Source organism: Kwoniella bestiolae, chromosome 1 (genome assembly GCF_000512585.2).
Source record: "Kwoniella bestiolae CBS 10118 chromosome 1, complete sequence".
Taxonomy (NCBI): domain Eukaryota; kingdom Fungi; phylum Basidiomycota; class Tremellomycetes; order Tremellales; family Cryptococcaceae; genus Kwoniella; species Kwoniella bestiolae.
Genome location: NC_089241.1, coordinates 2,128,296 through 2,145,470, shown reverse-complemented (window position 1 = coordinate 2,145,470; position 17,175 = coordinate 2,128,296). Strand labels below are relative to the sequence as shown.

Here is a 17,175-nt window from a genome sequence, read left to right as displayed (position 1 = left end):
TATATAAACAGGTGGATGAACGGCTGATCACTCGAATACCAGAACCTTCCCTTGCTCTGAGCTCTTCCTGGCCAACTCGATGATTCTCAGAACGCTTAACACCTGTTCCTTCTTCACTGACAACTTGCCCCTATCTCCTATGTTTATTGACTCGAAGAGGTTCTCGTACAGCGCCGTGTAATTCCCACTTAGTGCTGGTACCCTATCGCAGTAAAGTAATATCATTAGCATGTAAAGTCGCTCTCATCAGTTAAACGGAAAGATGCGATTTGCGCGAAAATGAGAGAGTAGGACGGAACGACTCACTTTTCTTCCATGAAATCCGTACCGTCCCTCTCCTCTTTGGCAGCCCACACGGTCCCCCATCCTTCCTCAGGCTCACTATCGAACCCCTCATGATCTACTCCCCTGTTGAACTTCTTCAACGAGGGGTGAGAGGGCGGTAAGGTGTATTTGACATATGTTCCCTTGGTTCCTTTGACGAGGTATCGGAGTTGATGAGGTAACGGAGAGAGGATGGATGCTTTTAGGGTGATTGTTTGTGAAGGGTAGAAGAGGGTGACTTCGAACTGTATCATATGAGAATATCAAGGTTATGAGCTAAAGATCTGGTACAGGTTGATCATGTCTTTTACAACGGCCTTGCAAGTGAACCGAGCTCACATTCTCATCCAACCCTATACCCCTCGAATCCCATACTCTCCCCATCACCTTCTGAGGCTTCCCAAAAAGAACAACAGCCTGGTCTATCAAGTGAGAACCTAAATTATAGATCGATTCGTTCGATTCGCCCGGAGTCTCTTTCCAGTTCACTCCCGGGGTGTAGGTTGAGGGAAGGGGGCGGTATCGATCGAATGATGAGGTCAGCTCGGTTATTGGGCCGAGCTGGTGATTCGGATGGAATATCAGTATGTAATGGACAAAACTTGTCTGAGATCCCAGGAGAATAAGACTCTTGAGAGGAGGTCTTGAGTTATACGTATATTCGGACGAAATACTTACTTTTCCATCATTCAACAATTTCCTCAATGTTAGAAAATCACTATCCCATCTCCTATTTTGATATACCCCTATGGCCAGACCCCTCTCTTCTGCTATTCTATACAACTCTTCAGCTTCCTTGAGGGTGGGGCAAATGGGTTTCTCGATAAGTACTACGTCACGTTTCGGAAGAAGACATTAGCGCTACTACCCCATCTGAATGTGGACCAGACCTCATCTGTCATTAATAGATACAGAGTACCCACCATGTTTCCCACTCTCCAAACTTCTCTTCGCATAATCAAAATGCGTATTATTAGGCGTACTAATCACTACCAACTCCACTTCTGAATCTTCCAATACCTCTTCCAACGTCCTCACTACTTTCACATCCCTCAGCTTGCCAGCTTTGAGCAACGGGTCGAGTCGTCCTTTGGCGGATCGCTCGTATATTGAGTGTAAGATGAATTGTTGTGGTAAGAGGGAGATGGTAGGTTCGTGGAACACTGATAGGGACATGCCTGTACCTAGGATTGAGGTGCGGAGCGGGCCGGTGGTTGAGCGGGGTTTGATGATGGGAGAGGACATGTTGGATCGACGATACGCTTGTCTTATTGCTACAGGTACAAGGGGATGTGGTAGATGTCTGATCACGCTGTTAATTGATAATCGATGATCTGATCTTCTGCCATGATCATTGCGAGCTATTTATACCTCACCGTTCTGTGCGTGTGGTCTGTCAGAGTGGAGGTAAAAGGTTGTAAACGGTCCGTTACGGGCCGATTGCAGAGTGACTGGATACATCAGCCTGCATGCTTTTTGGGCTGTGCAACCGGGTTCATGCCTGGATCTTGTATAACTAGCTACGATCTTGGTAAATCAGACTCGACTGTGCTGGATGCAAATGAATTAATGTACGTTGGGCCATGGGGTGACTAACCGAATCAACACATTATGTATGCATTTCGACTGTATCACAAATAGTGCATTATTATGGTACGACTAATCGTAATTGTAGTAGTGATCGTAATCGTAATGGTAATTCTAATTCTAATGGACGGATTCAGGGTCCAAGTTGGCTGAACAGAGACCAGAACAAGAACATTACAAAACTGTAATGTTTCGATTACGAGTACACTTGTGGATGGGCATTGTGTCCGTTTGTTTGTTTACGTTTCAAGATGAGTGGAGGTGAGTCAACCAACTGCGATCATCATCGTCGTCATAAAACAGCAGTCCATCCATCCTTCCTTCCTCCATCCTCTTCCTCTCTACTTACTTTGGAAGCTTGCACGATAGCGTTCTACGTCCAGATCAACAATGACAAATACCAGCAGCAGCAGCAACAACACTACAAGCCATAAGCTACACAACATCTCACAGACTATACATGCTACCTTGCTCTCTCCTCCCGCTCAATTCCTCTTGGTCTGTACTATCTCAGGGCGACAATGGTGTCTATCTTTGTTTAGTACTACGAAAGATGTAACGAGGGTATGGGTGACTGAGAAGCCTTTAAATGAGGTATGTCATAGCTCACTCTCGCCTCAAGATGCACGATACAGAGCTAACATCACATCTCCGTTCCTTTCTTCCTTTTCCTCTTCTTAACAGGTAAAAAACGATGAGGAAAGTATATTCGAAGCTATCACACAGGGATTATTACACGCAAATTGTGGGTCGAGACGACAGGTGGACATATCAAGATTGAAGACTATAGACGTAAGCTATCTCATCCGGCAAGCCTGCTTCTCGAAAGGGTCTTGTAGCTTATACATTTATTGACAGTTACATATCCTCACACCACCCGATCCGTTGTTATATACCCTCACAGCAGGAGATATCGAGGAACATATCCCGAAACTACTGGGCGCTACCTATCAGGTAAGCTGGCCGATGACTCGCGGACCAAGTATCTCAACAAGCTTACGTAGGATGGGAATTAGCTCTTGTCTCGTCCTGCACTTGTGGCAAAACGGAATGGCAATCCGGATGGTAAGCATTAGCTTCATCTCTGCTGAATTGATTTCTGTTCCGAGACGCAAGCTGACTTGAAGTCGATCAGCAGATATCAGGGAATTGAAATTACAATTATCCCAAAAAGACGTAAGATGAAGCACCTACCTCAATCTCCCAGATCCTGAGCAGTATCGCACTGACGCAATGGATATCAATCGTATAGGCCGAGATATCATCGCTCAACTCTAGATTATCAAGTCTGAAAGCTACAGTAGTACGAGCGACAGCCTCAGACGTGAACAAGAAGAAAGGTGAGTTCGCACATCTCAGCTATGGTGTGCCAGACTTGTCGCGCAGGTTAAGCTGACGGAAACCATCATTGTCCAGTCCAACAATCCCCACAGAAGGCGAGACCTTTACCTGGTGCTAGTCAACTACAGCCCAATCAGAAGAGGTGAGCTAAGAATTTAGCGAATCGCAGACTCGTATGACAGCAGCTGACCAGTAGCTTGGTGGGGAATAGGAGGAAAGTGGTGGAAGATGAATTCGCTGGAAGTAGTAGTGATGAGGATTAGGGATCGAACATCCTTAGTCAATCAAATTCGAGTGCAGAGCTGGACACGGGGCATATCGAAGTTGAGAAATTCGGAATAGGAGATATCATCTCATCTGTATCATAGTCAATCCCATTTGCAGTATCTGTTGTATATCCCTCGTCGTTATTCGCATCTATGTTACCTCATGTATGTTGTTCATTCGTATGTTAATTACATTTCATCATCTTACCATATAGTACATACAATCGATTGCACTGATATTACTTCATCAAAACCTCGCCTGTTCTATCCTAGCTATCGAGTTGAACCTCCTTCATCACGACCTCGCCGATACACCCTTCACTCCCCATTTCCTCTTCACTCCCCCACCCCCTCCCTTACCTATCCCCAGTCTGTTCCCACCGTCGTAGTCAGGCGAAGTATCCTGTCGATGACTGGTCCTATGATAATTCACCACACCCAATTCAGGGGGGATGTCACCCCGTTCAGTCGCAGTGAGCTTGATAAAGTCCAGTAAAGCCGAGGTAACTTGCATAGGTTGGTTTGGGGGTGTGGAATCGTCTGTGGATGTTGGTATGTTCTGCCCTCGTAAAATGGACGAAGGTGAATCATCAGCTTGATCCCTTACAGCGATATACCTGTTCAAAACGAGATTGACATAGGTCTGATTTATATATTACATTGCGGACATGCATGATAATGTAACTCACATCGTCTGTGGGAGATATCAACGTCCATTTCTCAGGTAGAGAGGGGAACCATTCTTGCGAGTAAGATGGTTTGACCCCTCTCGCCTTCGACAGATCAGGCTTGATATCTTCTGCTTGGTCCTGCTGCTCGTCGAGTAAGGATGAGAGGGAAGGTAAAGATGGGGAAGGAGGGGTGGACAAGGAGGGGTCGTATGTTACTTCAGAAGCTGAAGGCGAAGTATTCGTAGTGTTAGTGAGTGATATCGATACCGTGATCAAGGTCGGATGGATGTATAGTAGATCCAAGTTTGCCAATGACGAAATAGACCCCCAGCCAGAGGAGGACGGTGAATGAACTCACCATTCTCCTTGCCCCTCCTCCTCTTCGACTCTCTCTTCATCCTCCTCACTCCCCATCCGCTCTCCTCCTGCGCAGATACCAGATCGAGGGCATTCACCTCTCTCCGTCCCGATAAGTGGGCAAATTCCAGCGATTCTTGAAATAGGTTGGTGATGTCTGATGTGAGCGAGATCAGCACCGATATCCTGGAATATGAGGCAGTCTTGCCAGCCATCACGAAGCAACGAGCCATCATTCGATACGTTGCTTACCCCAGACAGAAGATACACGGGAATATCAGTAGACTCACGATGTTCCAACAGCCGCTCAATCTCAGTGAGAGCTCCCGCTTCGGCACCTTCGAATCCCCTTTTCAGCAGTAGGTCTACGATGGTCTGCCGTATGTACGTTTGTGGGATGTTTGGTGGGAGGTAGTTGGAACTTGAGTTTGAGGGTAGTGATCTCATTGTCGACATCTTGAGTCTATATGGTTATACTTCTGCCTATGATGTTGGCTGGATGAAGGAGAGAAGTGAGAGAGGAAGAGAGATACATTGTTGATTGTTTTGCGGGGTTATGTTACGAGAAGTGGAATTGAGCAAAGTGGAGGAGGTTTGTGCGAATCCCACTCTTTCTTATTACTCTCACTTGATTCCTTCTACTTTACACTTCATATTCGACACCACAACTGTTATACGGTACAGCCTCCATCTCAGCACATACAGAAGGAAGTACGGACAGCTCGATCAGCACCCAAATTGCAGCTTCCAGGAATACCGAAGCCAGACTACAGCGAAGATGACATCGAACGATAATCCTAACAAGATCCTTCTTCTCCACCACATGGCCATCAACCCATCATCTTTCTTGACTCGTATGTCAACACCTTCCCAGAGTGCCCAGAGTGTCCAACGCAGCTGAATTCCTTTCTTTGCTTACAACCGTGTCTTCTTTCTCACAGGTGTGACCGGTACCGAAACGAACGATACGGAAGACAGCGTACGATGGACAATCGATAACAAGTACTATACCGCCGATGTTGATATACACTGTGTACCCTTGAGTAAGACGGTCGAAGAGGGATGGAAGGCTGTGGATGTAGTGCTCTACCTGTTCGAGAGAGTAAGTGATCATCGCTAGTAGGTTATGTATACCGTAGGAGGTTGAGCTGAAGTGACGATGTGTTTCTCAGATCCCTACATCCTTACCTCCAACATTGATCAAGCTTCTCTCGACCCCTCGCGATATAGCTTTGGCAATCCGTACGTTACCATCTGACGCATCGAGCCAGGAGGATTCCATAGCAGAGAACGGCAATGTTACAGAACTGGTAGATATGTTGGACGAGGTCGGGATGGAATTTATAGATGAGGTCAATCCATTGACTGAGGAAGATGACGAGAGGCGTAAGTGGTCTATTTCATGCCATTCACCATATATTCTCAACCATTACAACGCCCATTGATTGTCATACATTCACCCTCTTCTTTACCATGGACGAAGTACTAACGATGCACGCCATAGCATTACCGCCTCTCGAAATAATCCGTCAAACACTCATGACCCACCACTGGCCACATATGACTCGTAAACCACTAAATCTCTCGAGCACTTCAGAATTGCCTGGACCATCCGAAATATCTCGACCCATACCCTCCTCTTCCTCCTCATCTTCATCCACCTCTCCGAGACTACCGACACCTCACGTATTCCCCGAAACCTTCCAATCATCCTCTTCCCCACTTCCACCAGTCGGACCATCTGGCTCGTCTTTCCCCGAATTGGAAGATATACGGAGGGAAATTGCAAAAGCCGATTTCGGATTCGATTTTGTGGAGATAGATAAGTTGGATAGGTTGAATGATGATTTCGCTTTTGACGATGATGAAGATGATCATGGAGCGGGGCCCTCGCAGGAGGAATATGCGAGATTGGATGATTGGCTGGACGATGATGAGGATATACAACAAATTAAGGACGGTAATGACGGGGGAAGTACTCAGGATGGGGTGATAACGACTAAGCAAGATGATCTGGCATCTGTACTTTCATCGTTATCCAAAGAAGATGAACGGATCTTACATCCTGAGAAAAGCGAAGAAAGGGAAGGAGACTGGTTAGATACGGATGATAGGAAGTTCGACCCCATCTTATCGGACCTTCTTTCCAGGTCGATTAGTACTGCGCCGAGCGAGATACATCAGACGAATGGGTTCGCGGATGATTTTGACGAATTTACAGAATTCCAATCTGCACCTGCACCGGGACGAGGGGATGATTTGGAAAACATGACGTTGGCTCTGGATCCTACCCCGCTTTTACTGCATTTGCAGAGCGTCCGAGCAGAATTAGCGGGAGTGACGGACGAGGACGAACGGAGAGTAAGGGCGGGGAAGGAGGTTCAGCAGATATTGGCTAGTTTGGGGATGGGCGATTTGGGAGAGGATGATATGGGATTGGATGATATATGATGATATACAACGCCGTAAAATGGTTGGTGACGAGTCTAATTGGAATTATATGTACATACATAATGATCAATCCATATAGGTCATGTACATTCATTGTCCGAACCGTTCGTTGTACGCTGAGTCAAAAGGCATATCGGATACATACGTTTCCATACTTCCCCACCGCTGAAATCATGTATCAGACAAGGCGATTTATTCGATCTTATAATCCAGAGTCCACTCTACATTATCACATCACCCATGTCAGCAACGGGTCAACTTCTTCATTTACCTATAGATGCCCAGGAGACATGATGCGAAGTATACGTGACTTACTTTGTTTCATCGGCGAATTCAGGTCTTCCTCACCTGATCCACAAACTTGTAAATGAACATCTTCAAATGGTTGGGCATCTTCGTTCGCACTCAAACAGAGTTTCGGTGTCGACATGGGATCACCGACCGATAGTCTACCTTGATCATCCATTATCCATCTATGATACAATACATCGTCAATCAGCTTCATACAGTTATCCACTCGCTGGGTCTACTCGAATAGTACCGCCAAACTCACTTCTGACCCAGTATACCTCGATCAGGCTGCATCAACCTCACTTTCCTCCCATCTTCCATTGGGCCATCCGGTCCCGGTTCAGGTTCCAGCGCATACGTATTGGATGGCTCGAATAGAGTCAGACTACCAGGAAAGGCAGTATTGAAAGCCCATGTTCCGGCACCTTCATCGCAGTGCTCCTTTCGGAGGTATACTTGTCTAGTACCGTCGGAAGCGAATTTATCATCGAGACAATGGGAGGTGTTGCTTGCTAATTTGAGTCGGAATGCACCGTCGCTTCCCGACCTCGCGCTGAGGTACAGGTTCGGAGGTGGAGCAGCCGAGGCTGAGGCGCTGATCAGAAATAAGACGGATAGGGCCGTTGGGAGATGCATGTTGTAAGTAGGAATAGCCGGGAACATGTTCGTGGTAGTTGTATTAGTGATATTCTATACGATGAGTGGACTTAGTATATGAGTAAGTTTGGTTGTGTGATTAGGACATAGGACCTCCCGATGTGACTTGCGTTATATAGCCCAGATCGTGCATGTACAGCTAGATTAAGGTTGGACTTCCTAGCATGCAAAGGACCACATCTACCTACAAAGGTCGGTAGTATGATACTCGATCCACCTTGCTGCACCTTTCATGCAGGATATTGGGACAACGTCATCGGATCTTTTGGGCTCCATCGCCAAAGTAAACTGTTGTTGGCACCCGGTATGATCCGCAATCGAGTTGGGGTGATTGTCGACGTAGTGTAGTGAAGGACCATGGATTTACGAGTAATAACCTCAACCGATCCTGAGCCCTCGAAATGATCCTTCATCTCTCCAGCATTGATCCTCACCCTAACTTGCCGCTCAATCCAATCTAGGCATATCAATCACCTCATCCGCTCCCACCTTCCTCTTCTTTTGCGCACTACCACCACCAGTACTCTCCACCTGGCTCACCCTCCTCTCCACAGGAGGATCGGGCCAGATGAGATCCAGCTCCTCGACAAAGATCTCTATAAGATACGGATTATCCTCACCCGTCATATACTCTTCAGCATACAATGTCGTCCTGAGCTCGTGATCCTCGTCATCATCGTCTTCCTCATCGGACTGTTTTCCGCCTCCAATCTCCTGCATTGTCGCTCGAGCATCAAGATTGGCTTCGAGAAGAGATATGAATGCTCGGTGTCCCTCTATTCTCGTTTGCAATTCGTCCTCGGGGGTGAAATTGCGCTCAAGGACCACGTAGGCCTTCTTGGGTAGTTGCGGGCGGGTCGGTGCCGGTGCTGGAGGTGGGTGGGGAGCGGGCTGAGCAGGTGGGATGACAGGGCCAGTGATTGCTTTGGAGCGTCCGGGCCCAGCTAGCTCAGAGGGGTGCAATGTCACCGTTGGAGTAGTTGACTTATGAACGGGTGGAGTGGGGACCTATGTATATCATGGTAAAGTGATATAGCACCACGTATCAGATCAGAAATATCAACTCAATGGGCAGCTCGTTGAAATATCACTCACAGTAGTCTGCTTCTCCTCCGGCACCTCCTTCCTCTTCTTCGGCCTAACTGGAGGCTCCTCAATCTCCCTCTCCTCGATCCAAACCCTCGAATCATCCCCTTCAGCACCTTCCACTTCCAGCTCAAACTCCCCATCTTCATTCAGCTCGTCATCCGAGTCTTCCCCATCCCCATCTGACCAGCCAATCTCAGCTTTCGCTGCTTGTTTGGCTTCTTCGTATGTCCAGTAAAGGCCCTCGACGGAGGTGTAAGACCCCATCTTGGGCTCACGTTGCTCGTGCATTACTATGTAGACTGTTGGCATTTCAGTTTATGGGACAAAGAGTGATTGGTGCTGTTGTGATACTGAGGATGTGATATTATACGAGGCTGGAATGCACAAGGAGACGATTTCAATGGTTACGAGTGGTAGAACGAAAGTGATGGGTCGAAGCGCAGGTCAGGTCGTGACAGGGATTGCTCAGACCGTTATCTCGGCGTCATAGCTCGGCATCTTGGTTACCGCAAGTCATCAATTTGCTGAGAGTAGCAACGACGATACAACAGGATGCATGTGTACGAGGGTTCTTCGATGAGGATGAGGTGACGCTGGGAGCAGAGGTAGAGTACCTGTATGGACGGGTGAGAACCAATATCACCGCGTCACACTTTTGCGTCATACATGAACATTCCATTCCTCAAAAATCAATGAGCACGACGCGTACATAGCACCTCGTTCCTGGTTACTTGACTGGTAGCATTAGCTACAACAGTTCGACCTCACGTAGCCTACACGACTGTTCCCAAGCCCATAAGCAGATAGTAATCGTCTCAAAAGACTCACAAGACCCATCTACAAAAAGGGACGCTCAGCCACAGCAATTCCCATCCATCTCACCCCATCATCCCACAATGCCCCGCACGCTATACCACGTATTCATAGATCGCCAAGACGAGCTCAACGACGACACCGACCTGATAGCGAGCTACTGGACATACGCAGAAGCCAAGAAGAAAGCGAAAGCCTATCTATTCGAAGAATGGGGGGACGAGGATGATTTTGAGAGTTTAGAGGAGAAAGAGAAAGATGGGGTGTATGAGATATATGGGACGGGTGAGGAAGGGGAGGAATATCGGTGTTATACTTCCGCAGCAGAGGTGGATAGTCCACCACCGAAGGAACCAACTTCCAAAAAAGGCTCGAAGAAGAGATCTGCCCCTTCTCCTCCTCCCGCTTCTTCCTCTACGGCTAAACGTAAGACTCGCAATTCCAAATCGAACGAAGAAGCCAAGAACGAAGGAGTTACATTATACTCGGTGATGCGAGAGGACTCGACATCAAGGTATAATGGAGATGGCTCATACGATACGGAGACGTACAAACATGGGATATATACATCTTGGGGGAAAGCTAGAGAAGCCGCATTGGAATTGGTAGAAAGCGAATTTGATGGGGATGGAGGGGATGACGATTATGAGGAAAAGGAGGTGGTGAATCAGGATGGGAATTTCGAATTCAAGCTAGTTGACCTGGAGGGTAATGAATACAGGATATGGGTCGAGCGGAGGGAGGTGAAAGGTAAGAAGAAGCAGAAGGGAAAAGGTAAAGGCAAGGGAAAGAAATGATTTTAAATCTTGATGTCAGCAGTAATACTCCTTACCACGATAGCATATTCCAATTATCATTGGGAATGCCCTCACCGGCATACTAGTTGGCGAAGCGCTATTCAACTACCAATCACTTCTTCAGTCTCCCAGCACCTCTCTTTGCTGTCTGGCGAGCTGGAGACTGCCTACCCATCGCAGCGGTTTTAGATGTCCCAGCTGATTTCGCAGTGACCTTGGCTTTAGGTTTGGGGGTAGCTTTCTTAGCGGTCTGTTTCGCTGATGATGCATCTTTAGCTTTGGTACTGGTAGTCTCTCTCGCTTCAGGTTGACCAGTTCCGTCTACGTCTTTGACCGTATAAACTCTCATCTCCTCCCCTTCCTGGAAAGTAGCTTTCATCTCGTGATAATCCTTTTTATCCTCAACGGATTCAACCCAGAAGAGACGTTTTCTTCCCACTCATTGGATAGATTGGTCCCTGCCACTGCTTTGGCCTCCTTGAAGGATGGGTATGTACCGATTACTTGGTCGTATGTGTATCGCTCTGCGTTGGGGTACCATGTCGTTGTGGGTGCGCTGGTTTCGCGGACGACTTTGTATGTTGTTTTTGGCTTAGAGGGCATGATGGATTGGAGTTACGGAGATGGAATGGGAGACTTGGTGTCAGGAGACAAGGACGAATGTGTTCATGTTGTGTGTTTATGTAGTTCTACTTGTTGCTCCACACCGATGTGCTGATAACCTGGACACGTCAAGTTAATTCAACCCATACACACTCAGCAGTACAGTCAAGTCCAGTCAACCCTCTTATCTTCGGTGGTAACTGGTACCTGAAACAACGATGGAGGATGGACCAGGGACCGGATCTCCGGTACTGAACACCGGACCAATCTTGTCCCATGACGAGAGGGAGATCCCGTAATCATCTTCATTCCCATTGGCAAGCTTTCATTTCGTGTTTATGTGTATATATAGCTACAGGGGGTATAACAAGACACTTGATTCCATCAGACTCTGCCTGCAGAACAGAGTAACCTTGCCATCCCGACAAGATGCCACCATACACACCTGTACTCCTCCAACATGTCAATTTGCCCGTTCCAAAGGGCACACTACATCTAGCTCAAGAGTTCTACGGGGAAGTGATTGGTTTCGAGAATGATGCTGTTCCTCAGCTCCAGAAGGATATCCTGCTGTGGTGAGTGGCCATCACGCTCCGACCCGACAAGACCATCTATGGGCTCTAGCTGATATATACATATCATGGGATAGGTTCAGGATAGGAGACGGTCCACAGCAAGTAAGTCCATCTCCCTACTACCCACTCATCCTGATCATATTGGACTAACTGCTTTGAGCCATAGATCCACGTAGCATTCGAGAACATCTCCCCCGAGTCCAAAACCATCTCATCCCGTCATCCGTGCTTCCAACTTTCCTCCCCCGAGGCACTATTATCCCTCCAGAAAAGGATATACGAGCACAAGAAGACCGGCGTAGAATCATCAGCCATGGAATGTGATCAGCCGGGTGGGGAGAATTCGGGATCAAAGGGAGTGGAATATCCTACGAGGTTCTTCGTGAGAGATTATGCGGGTAACAGGCTTGAGTTTAGTGCGCCAAAGTAGGATATGGTGTGGGTCTGGGGTGGGTGATTGTACTTGGAGTTCTCAGTTTTGTGTTTGTATGAGTGGTTCGGGTGACTGTCCTTTGAGCGGTAGTCGGGAGAGAGATGCAGCTCCTCTATCTGGTTCAGCTCATCATGCTGAATAGCCCGTCACATGCCCCATGTACCATTCCAATTTGCATTTGTATTTGTATTTGTTGGGCAGATATTATCCGATTACAAATCATTGAATAGGGCGAAAAGGGAATCATCACCTGAATCCAGGATAGATTAGACTGTTGCAAGACGTAATTGATTAATTACAAAAACAAAACTAATCATGGCTAATACTGTGTTACTCTGTGTGTGTTTATGTGTGCATTGTTCATGTAACGACGAGTATCAAGATATGTATGGCTTGTGCGTTGTTTAGTCAATTTATTAGTGAATTTGAACATTTTCAAAAACGAGGACTCTGACTCTTGACTAGACAGGATAGGATAGGATATCACCTTTCGAGGGGCTTCTCACTCTGACCACTGGTTTCCTCTTGTTCTGCTCATCATATACACGTAGAGTAAACAGTCAACAAATCAACAACCCATCTAACGACCAATAACGAAACATCATGCCTCCCAGACGACCTCCCCCTTTTCCCAAAAGCCTGTTCGCTCCTCAAGGTCCATTGAGTCCAAGTACGTTTCATACACCTTCACTCCCTTTAAGTGTTTTTCACGAATAGACTTAACTTATACCTGATTCGACGGTACAGACTCAGCCCCTCCACCTCCTTCACCTTCTTCGATCCACCCAGAATACATCATCGATTCTCACTCGTTCATCAAGAAGATTGAACCCACCCCTGATCCCATATACGATGGACTCGACCCTTCCTTCCCCCGTCCTCCCGTCAGGAGTGCTGTACAGGTCAAGATGGACGTGTCGGCCGAACCTGCCCAGGCTGTCCTGTGAGTACGAGTATGGGTGTGATCAAAATCATGTAGCCAAAGAAGGACATTATGGTCGTTGTGAAGCGGCATGGCGCGGAAGGAGTCCTTTTTCCTTCCTCAAACTATCGCCTCCTTTCGCGTTTGTTAAACGACGTCACTTCCGTGTTGCTATCCCTTTGAGAGCGAACATACAACTCAATACTCGGGGAAAACTTCAAGAAAGAAAGCTGACTGTCCTAATTGCGTGGACTCAACAGCGGTGTCAAACCATTCTCCATCCACCCAACCATCCTCAACCTCACCTTGGTGACTCCACCAAGTATAACCAACATCGCCAAAGGTGCCGTCGACATCATCGTACCATCTACTTTCCCCTTATCAGAGAAAGAATGGGATTTACTGGAAGAAGCTGTAAATGCTTTGGATGGATGTTGGGGTAAACCCGAGGGCGGGGGCAGTACACCCGTGACGGGGGAGAACGGGAAGGAACCTGGCAAGGTTGTTATTTGTGAGCGTCGTCTCTTGTCTTGGCTCTCAACCCTTAATCGCGACTTATGCCTTCTCTTGACACTCTGGTATCTTTTGACAGATTGCTAATATGAAATGATGCAGCCGGTATCCTCCCACCCCCACTTACCAAAACCTCGACCCCCCTTCTCAACTCGGAAGCGTACAACCTCCATCTCGCTCGACTCGCCAACCTCTCTTTACATGCCAATGTCTATCTGAAAGCATTACCTCCCGTAGTGGATATCGTACAGGGTAAGGAGAGTGAAGGGAAATGGTGGGATGATAGACAAGAGCTCGAGAGGGTTTTGAGGATGTACAGTGGGTGTCTATCCTGGAAAACTCGACATCGTGTGAAGCTGCTAACTCCCTTATCAACATTCAGTCTCCCCAGCGATCGAAGCCTTTGGAACCCATCGAATAATCTTTGGGTCCACCCCTGCCTTACCCCTGGTCGACCTTGCCAGGGTGACTCCCATCCCTGGTGAATTGGAACAACCCATCTCTAACGGTGAATGGTACTCCGTCTTGAGGAGGGTGGTAACCCAGCTGGGGGAGGGCAAAGAGGAGTTGACGGGAGTGATGGGTGGGAATGCCGCAAAGGTGTATCGGCTGGCTCACTGATTGACTAATTACAATTGAGTGATCATGTTTCTTGGTGTAGGTATCGAGCGGGGGAACGAGGAAAGGGAAGATGCTAGGAAATCGGAAGTGGTGTGTATGCAAGACTCATGAAGGGTCTGGATATTGGGAAATTAGCGTCAGGGGAGGAAGGTTTGCATGTGGATAGCAGGATGAAGTTATATTTACGGAGGTATTCGTATACAGAGGATGAAGGAGGTAATGATGATGATGATGATGAACTGTATACTCATATTCATATTGATGCATGTCCATAATGATTTCTGCGGCTGATCTGAATAGCAATCCCGCTCACAGGCTGACAACGATTTGATACTCTAGTGATCGTATGAACACACTGAAGTCTTATGCAGGCTTGGTATTATAAGCTCAAAGTCTCAGGCTGATCGACTCCGCTAAAGATATCTCCATGACATCGATTTATACATTCTTCCTTGATAACTACTAGATACAAAACTTCATTCATAACTTTATTCCCCAGCAGCTTATCCAGAAACGATGGCCCCTCCATTAACGTGGATACTTTGTCCACTAATGAAACTTGCATCTTGACTCGCCAAGAAGACGTATGCGGGACCAAGTTCCGAGGGTTGACCAATTCGACCGATGGGTGCGGGGGAGTTGTGCCATTCTTTCATTTGGTCTTCGGACATTGCAGCCGGTTGGAGGGGGGTCCAGACGGGTCCGGGGCAGACGGCGTTTACTCTGTGATGAGGGGTGAAGATTAGCGTTGGTCGAGATCAACAGAGTACGAGAGAGGCGGTTCTTCTCAAACGAAGATATAGGATGAAGAGGACTGTGAAGTGGAATGAGTAGCTCACCTGATACCCTTTGAGAGGAGTTGGTTGGACAGACATCTGACCATGGCTACCTGGGCTCCTTTGGTCATGCTGTAATCTACCAACATGGGTGGACCGGCGTATGCGACTATCCAGGGGGTGTTACATTAGCTTTGTGTTTACTGACTGATGACTATGTGCTATGTGCCGTTCGGTGCTCACCTTGAGAAGCAGTGACGATGATGGAACCGCCCTTGGGGATGTGAGGTACAGCTGCTCGAGTGAGGAAGCTGCGGACGAGAAATCAGTACGGCACTTGCACTACACCGATGAGATGAGGGGGAAAGATGGACCCACAAAGTACCGTAGATGTTGGTCTTGATAGTTCGATCGAATTGCTCGGTGGTGATATCAGTGATGTCGGGGATGGAGTACTACAAACGCATTATGACGGATCATCAGCTACTGATGCACATCGATCTTGTGGTGGTGCATCTCAGAATAAATTGTAGAGGGTGGGCAGAGATGAGATGGCGGGGTGAGTACTACTCACCATGACACTAGCGTTGTTCACCAACACATCGATCTTCCCCCAAGCTTGTACGACACTATCGATAACTCGCTTACAACCCTCCTCGTCCCTTATATCTTGAGGGAAGAGCAAGCATTGACCACCAGCCTGGACGATGAGCTGTTTGGATTTTTCAGCATCTTTTTGTTCTTCTGGCAGGTAGACAAGTGCGACCTGTGTGACAGAGCGAATCAGCACTGGGTTTCGTTACCGAGAAATGTGTGTGTTGGAAGGTCCCTCAGTAATTGTGGATCGAAGAAGGAATGGTATGGGGGGTAACTTGAACATAACCAATCGGAGAGTGCACTCACATCCGCTCCCTCCATGGCAAACATCACAGCAGCCGCTCGACCAATACCAGAATCACCACCAGTGACGATCGTCTTCTTACCCAAAAGCTACAACCCCAACATCCATCAATAACCTTTCCCATTCACTGATGTCGGAGTGTAGGGTGTAAATCCACACACCTTCTTAGCAGCTTTGTACTGCGTGAAATCATCATCCCCCTCCTGGACAGTCGCAGGAGCAGGCTTCTTAGTCATATCATCTTGGATCCCCACCGCCCGATCCACTTGAGATTCAATGGGGAAATCTCCTGGTTTGTCAAACTCTCCTCTGTTGGCTGTCTCTCCACCGGGCTGTAAGATGATATGACAGGATCAGCATCTCTTCTGTTGAAGCACCAGGTCCACCTGTTCAACATAAACATAGGGCACAGATATTGATATACATAGCGATAGCGATTCCTGTCGATGGGAAATGTCCATACTCACAGCAGCAGTGGCGCTCTCTCCACCAGTAGCTCTATCAACGATTGATTTGACTGTATCCATTTTTGCTTTGATGTGATCTTACAATGTGATAAAAGTGTTTATGAAGAAGGGGAAAGATACGCTACGACAGCGCAAGATCAAGATCCTATATATGCATGTAACATCGTTCCAGCACCGCAAAACCGTACAGGTCGTCAGAAGTCAAGTGATTCTCCACTTGGAAGTGATTCATATTCATACACCGTATATGACGTCGATGTTCGAACCCCTCCACAAAGTCATCGATTCCAGCATACGCATGCGGTACATACTTGTAAGCTCAACCAAGATTTTACGATATCCCATCAGATAGAAAGATACCTTGAGAATCTTGGGTTCACGAGGATCGAACAGTTAACGAAAAAAACCTACCCTACGTCATTCGACTGACTTCTGCGGATAACTAACGGTGCGTGCCTGGTGACTTACCTCGCTCGAGCTGCCGGTTTATCGGCAGTAGCTGTAAGTTGGCATGACGAGGAGGCATACAGTGACATACTAGTAGTTCTGCTTGCTCCATCACTCACACGTCAGCTGTGTGCTAGTGAAGTATCATTGATATAAGCCAAAGCCATAGATGGATATATCTTTGCATTAACCATCCCTGCGGGAATCAATCTAACCTATATAACCTTGAAAAAAAAGCGTGTAATCGAAGAAAACTAGTAGAAACACACAAAA

General features: G+C 47.3%; 11 protein-coding genes across 11 annotated transcripts; 5 read left to right on the top strand and 6 right to left on the bottom strand.

Moving 5' to 3' along the window:
- Positions 1–27: 27 nt before the first annotated feature.
- Positions 28–1,569, bottom strand: I302_100810 (uncharacterized protein; the record flags this gene model as incomplete). The annotated part of the gene is made up of 5 exons (XM_019190819.1): positions 28–202; positions 307–569; positions 664–885; positions 1,003–1,154; positions 1,248–1,569. The coding sequence occupies 5 exons, from the start codon at positions 1,567–1,569 to the stop codon at positions 28–30; spliced, it is 1,134 nt and encodes a 377-aa protein (XP_019047567.1).
- A 732-nt stretch (positions 1,570–2,301) lies between these two features.
- I302_100809 (uncharacterized protein) lies at positions 2,302–3,515 on the top strand (the record flags this gene model as incomplete). The annotated part of the gene is made up of 8 exons (XM_065869152.1): positions 2,302–2,505; positions 2,596–2,703; positions 2,770–2,865; positions 2,928–2,976; positions 3,047–3,087; positions 3,164–3,251; positions 3,328–3,394; positions 3,464–3,515. 8 exons carry the CDS (start codon positions 2,302–2,304, stop codon positions 3,513–3,515), a joined length of 705 nt encoding a protein of 234 aa, XP_065725224.1.
- Positions 3,516–3,813: 298 nt separating this feature from the next.
- On the bottom strand, positions 3,814–5,002 carry I302_100808 (uncharacterized protein; the record flags this gene model as incomplete). Its single annotated transcript, XM_065869151.1, has 4 exons — positions 3,814–4,161; positions 4,208–4,413; positions 4,548–4,703; positions 4,837–5,002. The coding sequence occupies 4 exons, from the start codon at positions 5,000–5,002 to the stop codon at positions 3,814–3,816; spliced, it is 876 nt and encodes a 291-aa protein (XP_065725223.1).
- A 322-nt stretch (positions 5,003–5,324) lies between these two features.
- I302_100807 (uncharacterized protein) lies at positions 5,325–6,997 on the top strand (the record flags this gene model as incomplete). Its single annotated transcript, XM_019190816.1, has 4 exons — positions 5,325–5,400; positions 5,488–5,648; positions 5,719–5,932; positions 6,051–6,997. 4 exons carry the CDS (start codon positions 5,325–5,327, stop codon positions 6,995–6,997), a joined length of 1,398 nt encoding a protein of 465 aa, XP_019047564.1.
- Positions 6,998–7,189: 192 nt separating this feature from the next.
- On the bottom strand, positions 7,190–7,951 carry I302_100806 (uncharacterized protein; the record flags this gene model as incomplete). Its single annotated transcript, XM_019190815.1, has 3 exons — positions 7,190–7,218; positions 7,313–7,470; positions 7,551–7,951. The coding sequence occupies 3 exons, from the start codon at positions 7,949–7,951 to the stop codon at positions 7,190–7,192; spliced, it is 588 nt and encodes a 195-aa protein (XP_019047563.1).
- Positions 7,952–8,392: 441 nt separating this feature from the next.
- I302_100805 (uncharacterized protein) lies at positions 8,393–9,322 on the bottom strand (the record flags this gene model as incomplete). The annotated part of the gene is made up of 2 exons (XM_019190814.1): positions 8,393–8,953; positions 9,041–9,322. 2 exons carry the CDS (start codon positions 9,320–9,322, stop codon positions 8,393–8,395), a joined length of 843 nt encoding a protein of 280 aa, XP_019047562.1.
- Positions 9,323–9,930: 608 nt separating this feature from the next.
- On the top strand, positions 9,931–10,644 carry I302_100804 (uncharacterized protein; the record flags this gene model as incomplete). Its single annotated transcript, XM_019190813.1, has 1 exon — positions 9,931–10,644. One exon carries the CDS (start codon positions 9,931–9,933, stop codon positions 10,642–10,644), a length of 714 nt encoding a protein of 237 aa, XP_019047561.1.
- Positions 10,645–10,756: 112 nt separating this feature from the next.
- Positions 10,757–11,023, bottom strand: I302_100803 (uncharacterized protein; the record flags this gene model as incomplete). The annotated part of the gene is made up of 1 exon (XM_019190812.1): positions 10,757–11,023. One exon carries the CDS (start codon positions 11,021–11,023, stop codon positions 10,757–10,759), a length of 267 nt encoding a protein of 88 aa, XP_019047560.1.
- A 653-nt stretch (positions 11,024–11,676) lies between these two features.
- I302_100802 (uncharacterized protein) lies at positions 11,677–12,252 on the top strand (the record flags this gene model as incomplete). The annotated part of the gene is made up of 3 exons (XM_019190811.1): positions 11,677–11,822; positions 11,897–11,924; positions 11,989–12,252. 3 exons carry the CDS (start codon positions 11,677–11,679, stop codon positions 12,250–12,252), a joined length of 438 nt encoding a protein of 145 aa, XP_019047559.1.
- A 606-nt stretch (positions 12,253–12,858) lies between these two features.
- Positions 12,859–14,311, top strand: I302_100801 (uncharacterized protein; the record flags this gene model as incomplete). Its single annotated transcript, XM_019190810.1, has 5 exons — positions 12,859–12,925; positions 13,003–13,198; positions 13,438–13,688; positions 13,793–14,008; positions 14,073–14,311. The coding sequence occupies 5 exons, from the start codon at positions 12,859–12,861 to the stop codon at positions 14,309–14,311; spliced, it is 969 nt and encodes a 322-aa protein (XP_019047558.1).
- Positions 14,312–14,814: 503 nt separating this feature from the next.
- On the bottom strand, positions 14,815–16,515 carry I302_100800 (uncharacterized protein; the record flags this gene model as incomplete). Its single annotated transcript, XM_019190809.1, has 8 exons — positions 14,815–15,034; positions 15,151–15,256; positions 15,331–15,398; positions 15,466–15,542; positions 15,662–15,853; positions 15,991–16,077; positions 16,150–16,320; positions 16,456–16,515. The coding sequence occupies 8 exons, from the start codon at positions 16,513–16,515 to the stop codon at positions 14,815–14,817; spliced, it is 981 nt and encodes a 326-aa protein (XP_019047557.1).
- Between the last annotated feature and the right edge of the window lie 660 nt (positions 16,516–17,175).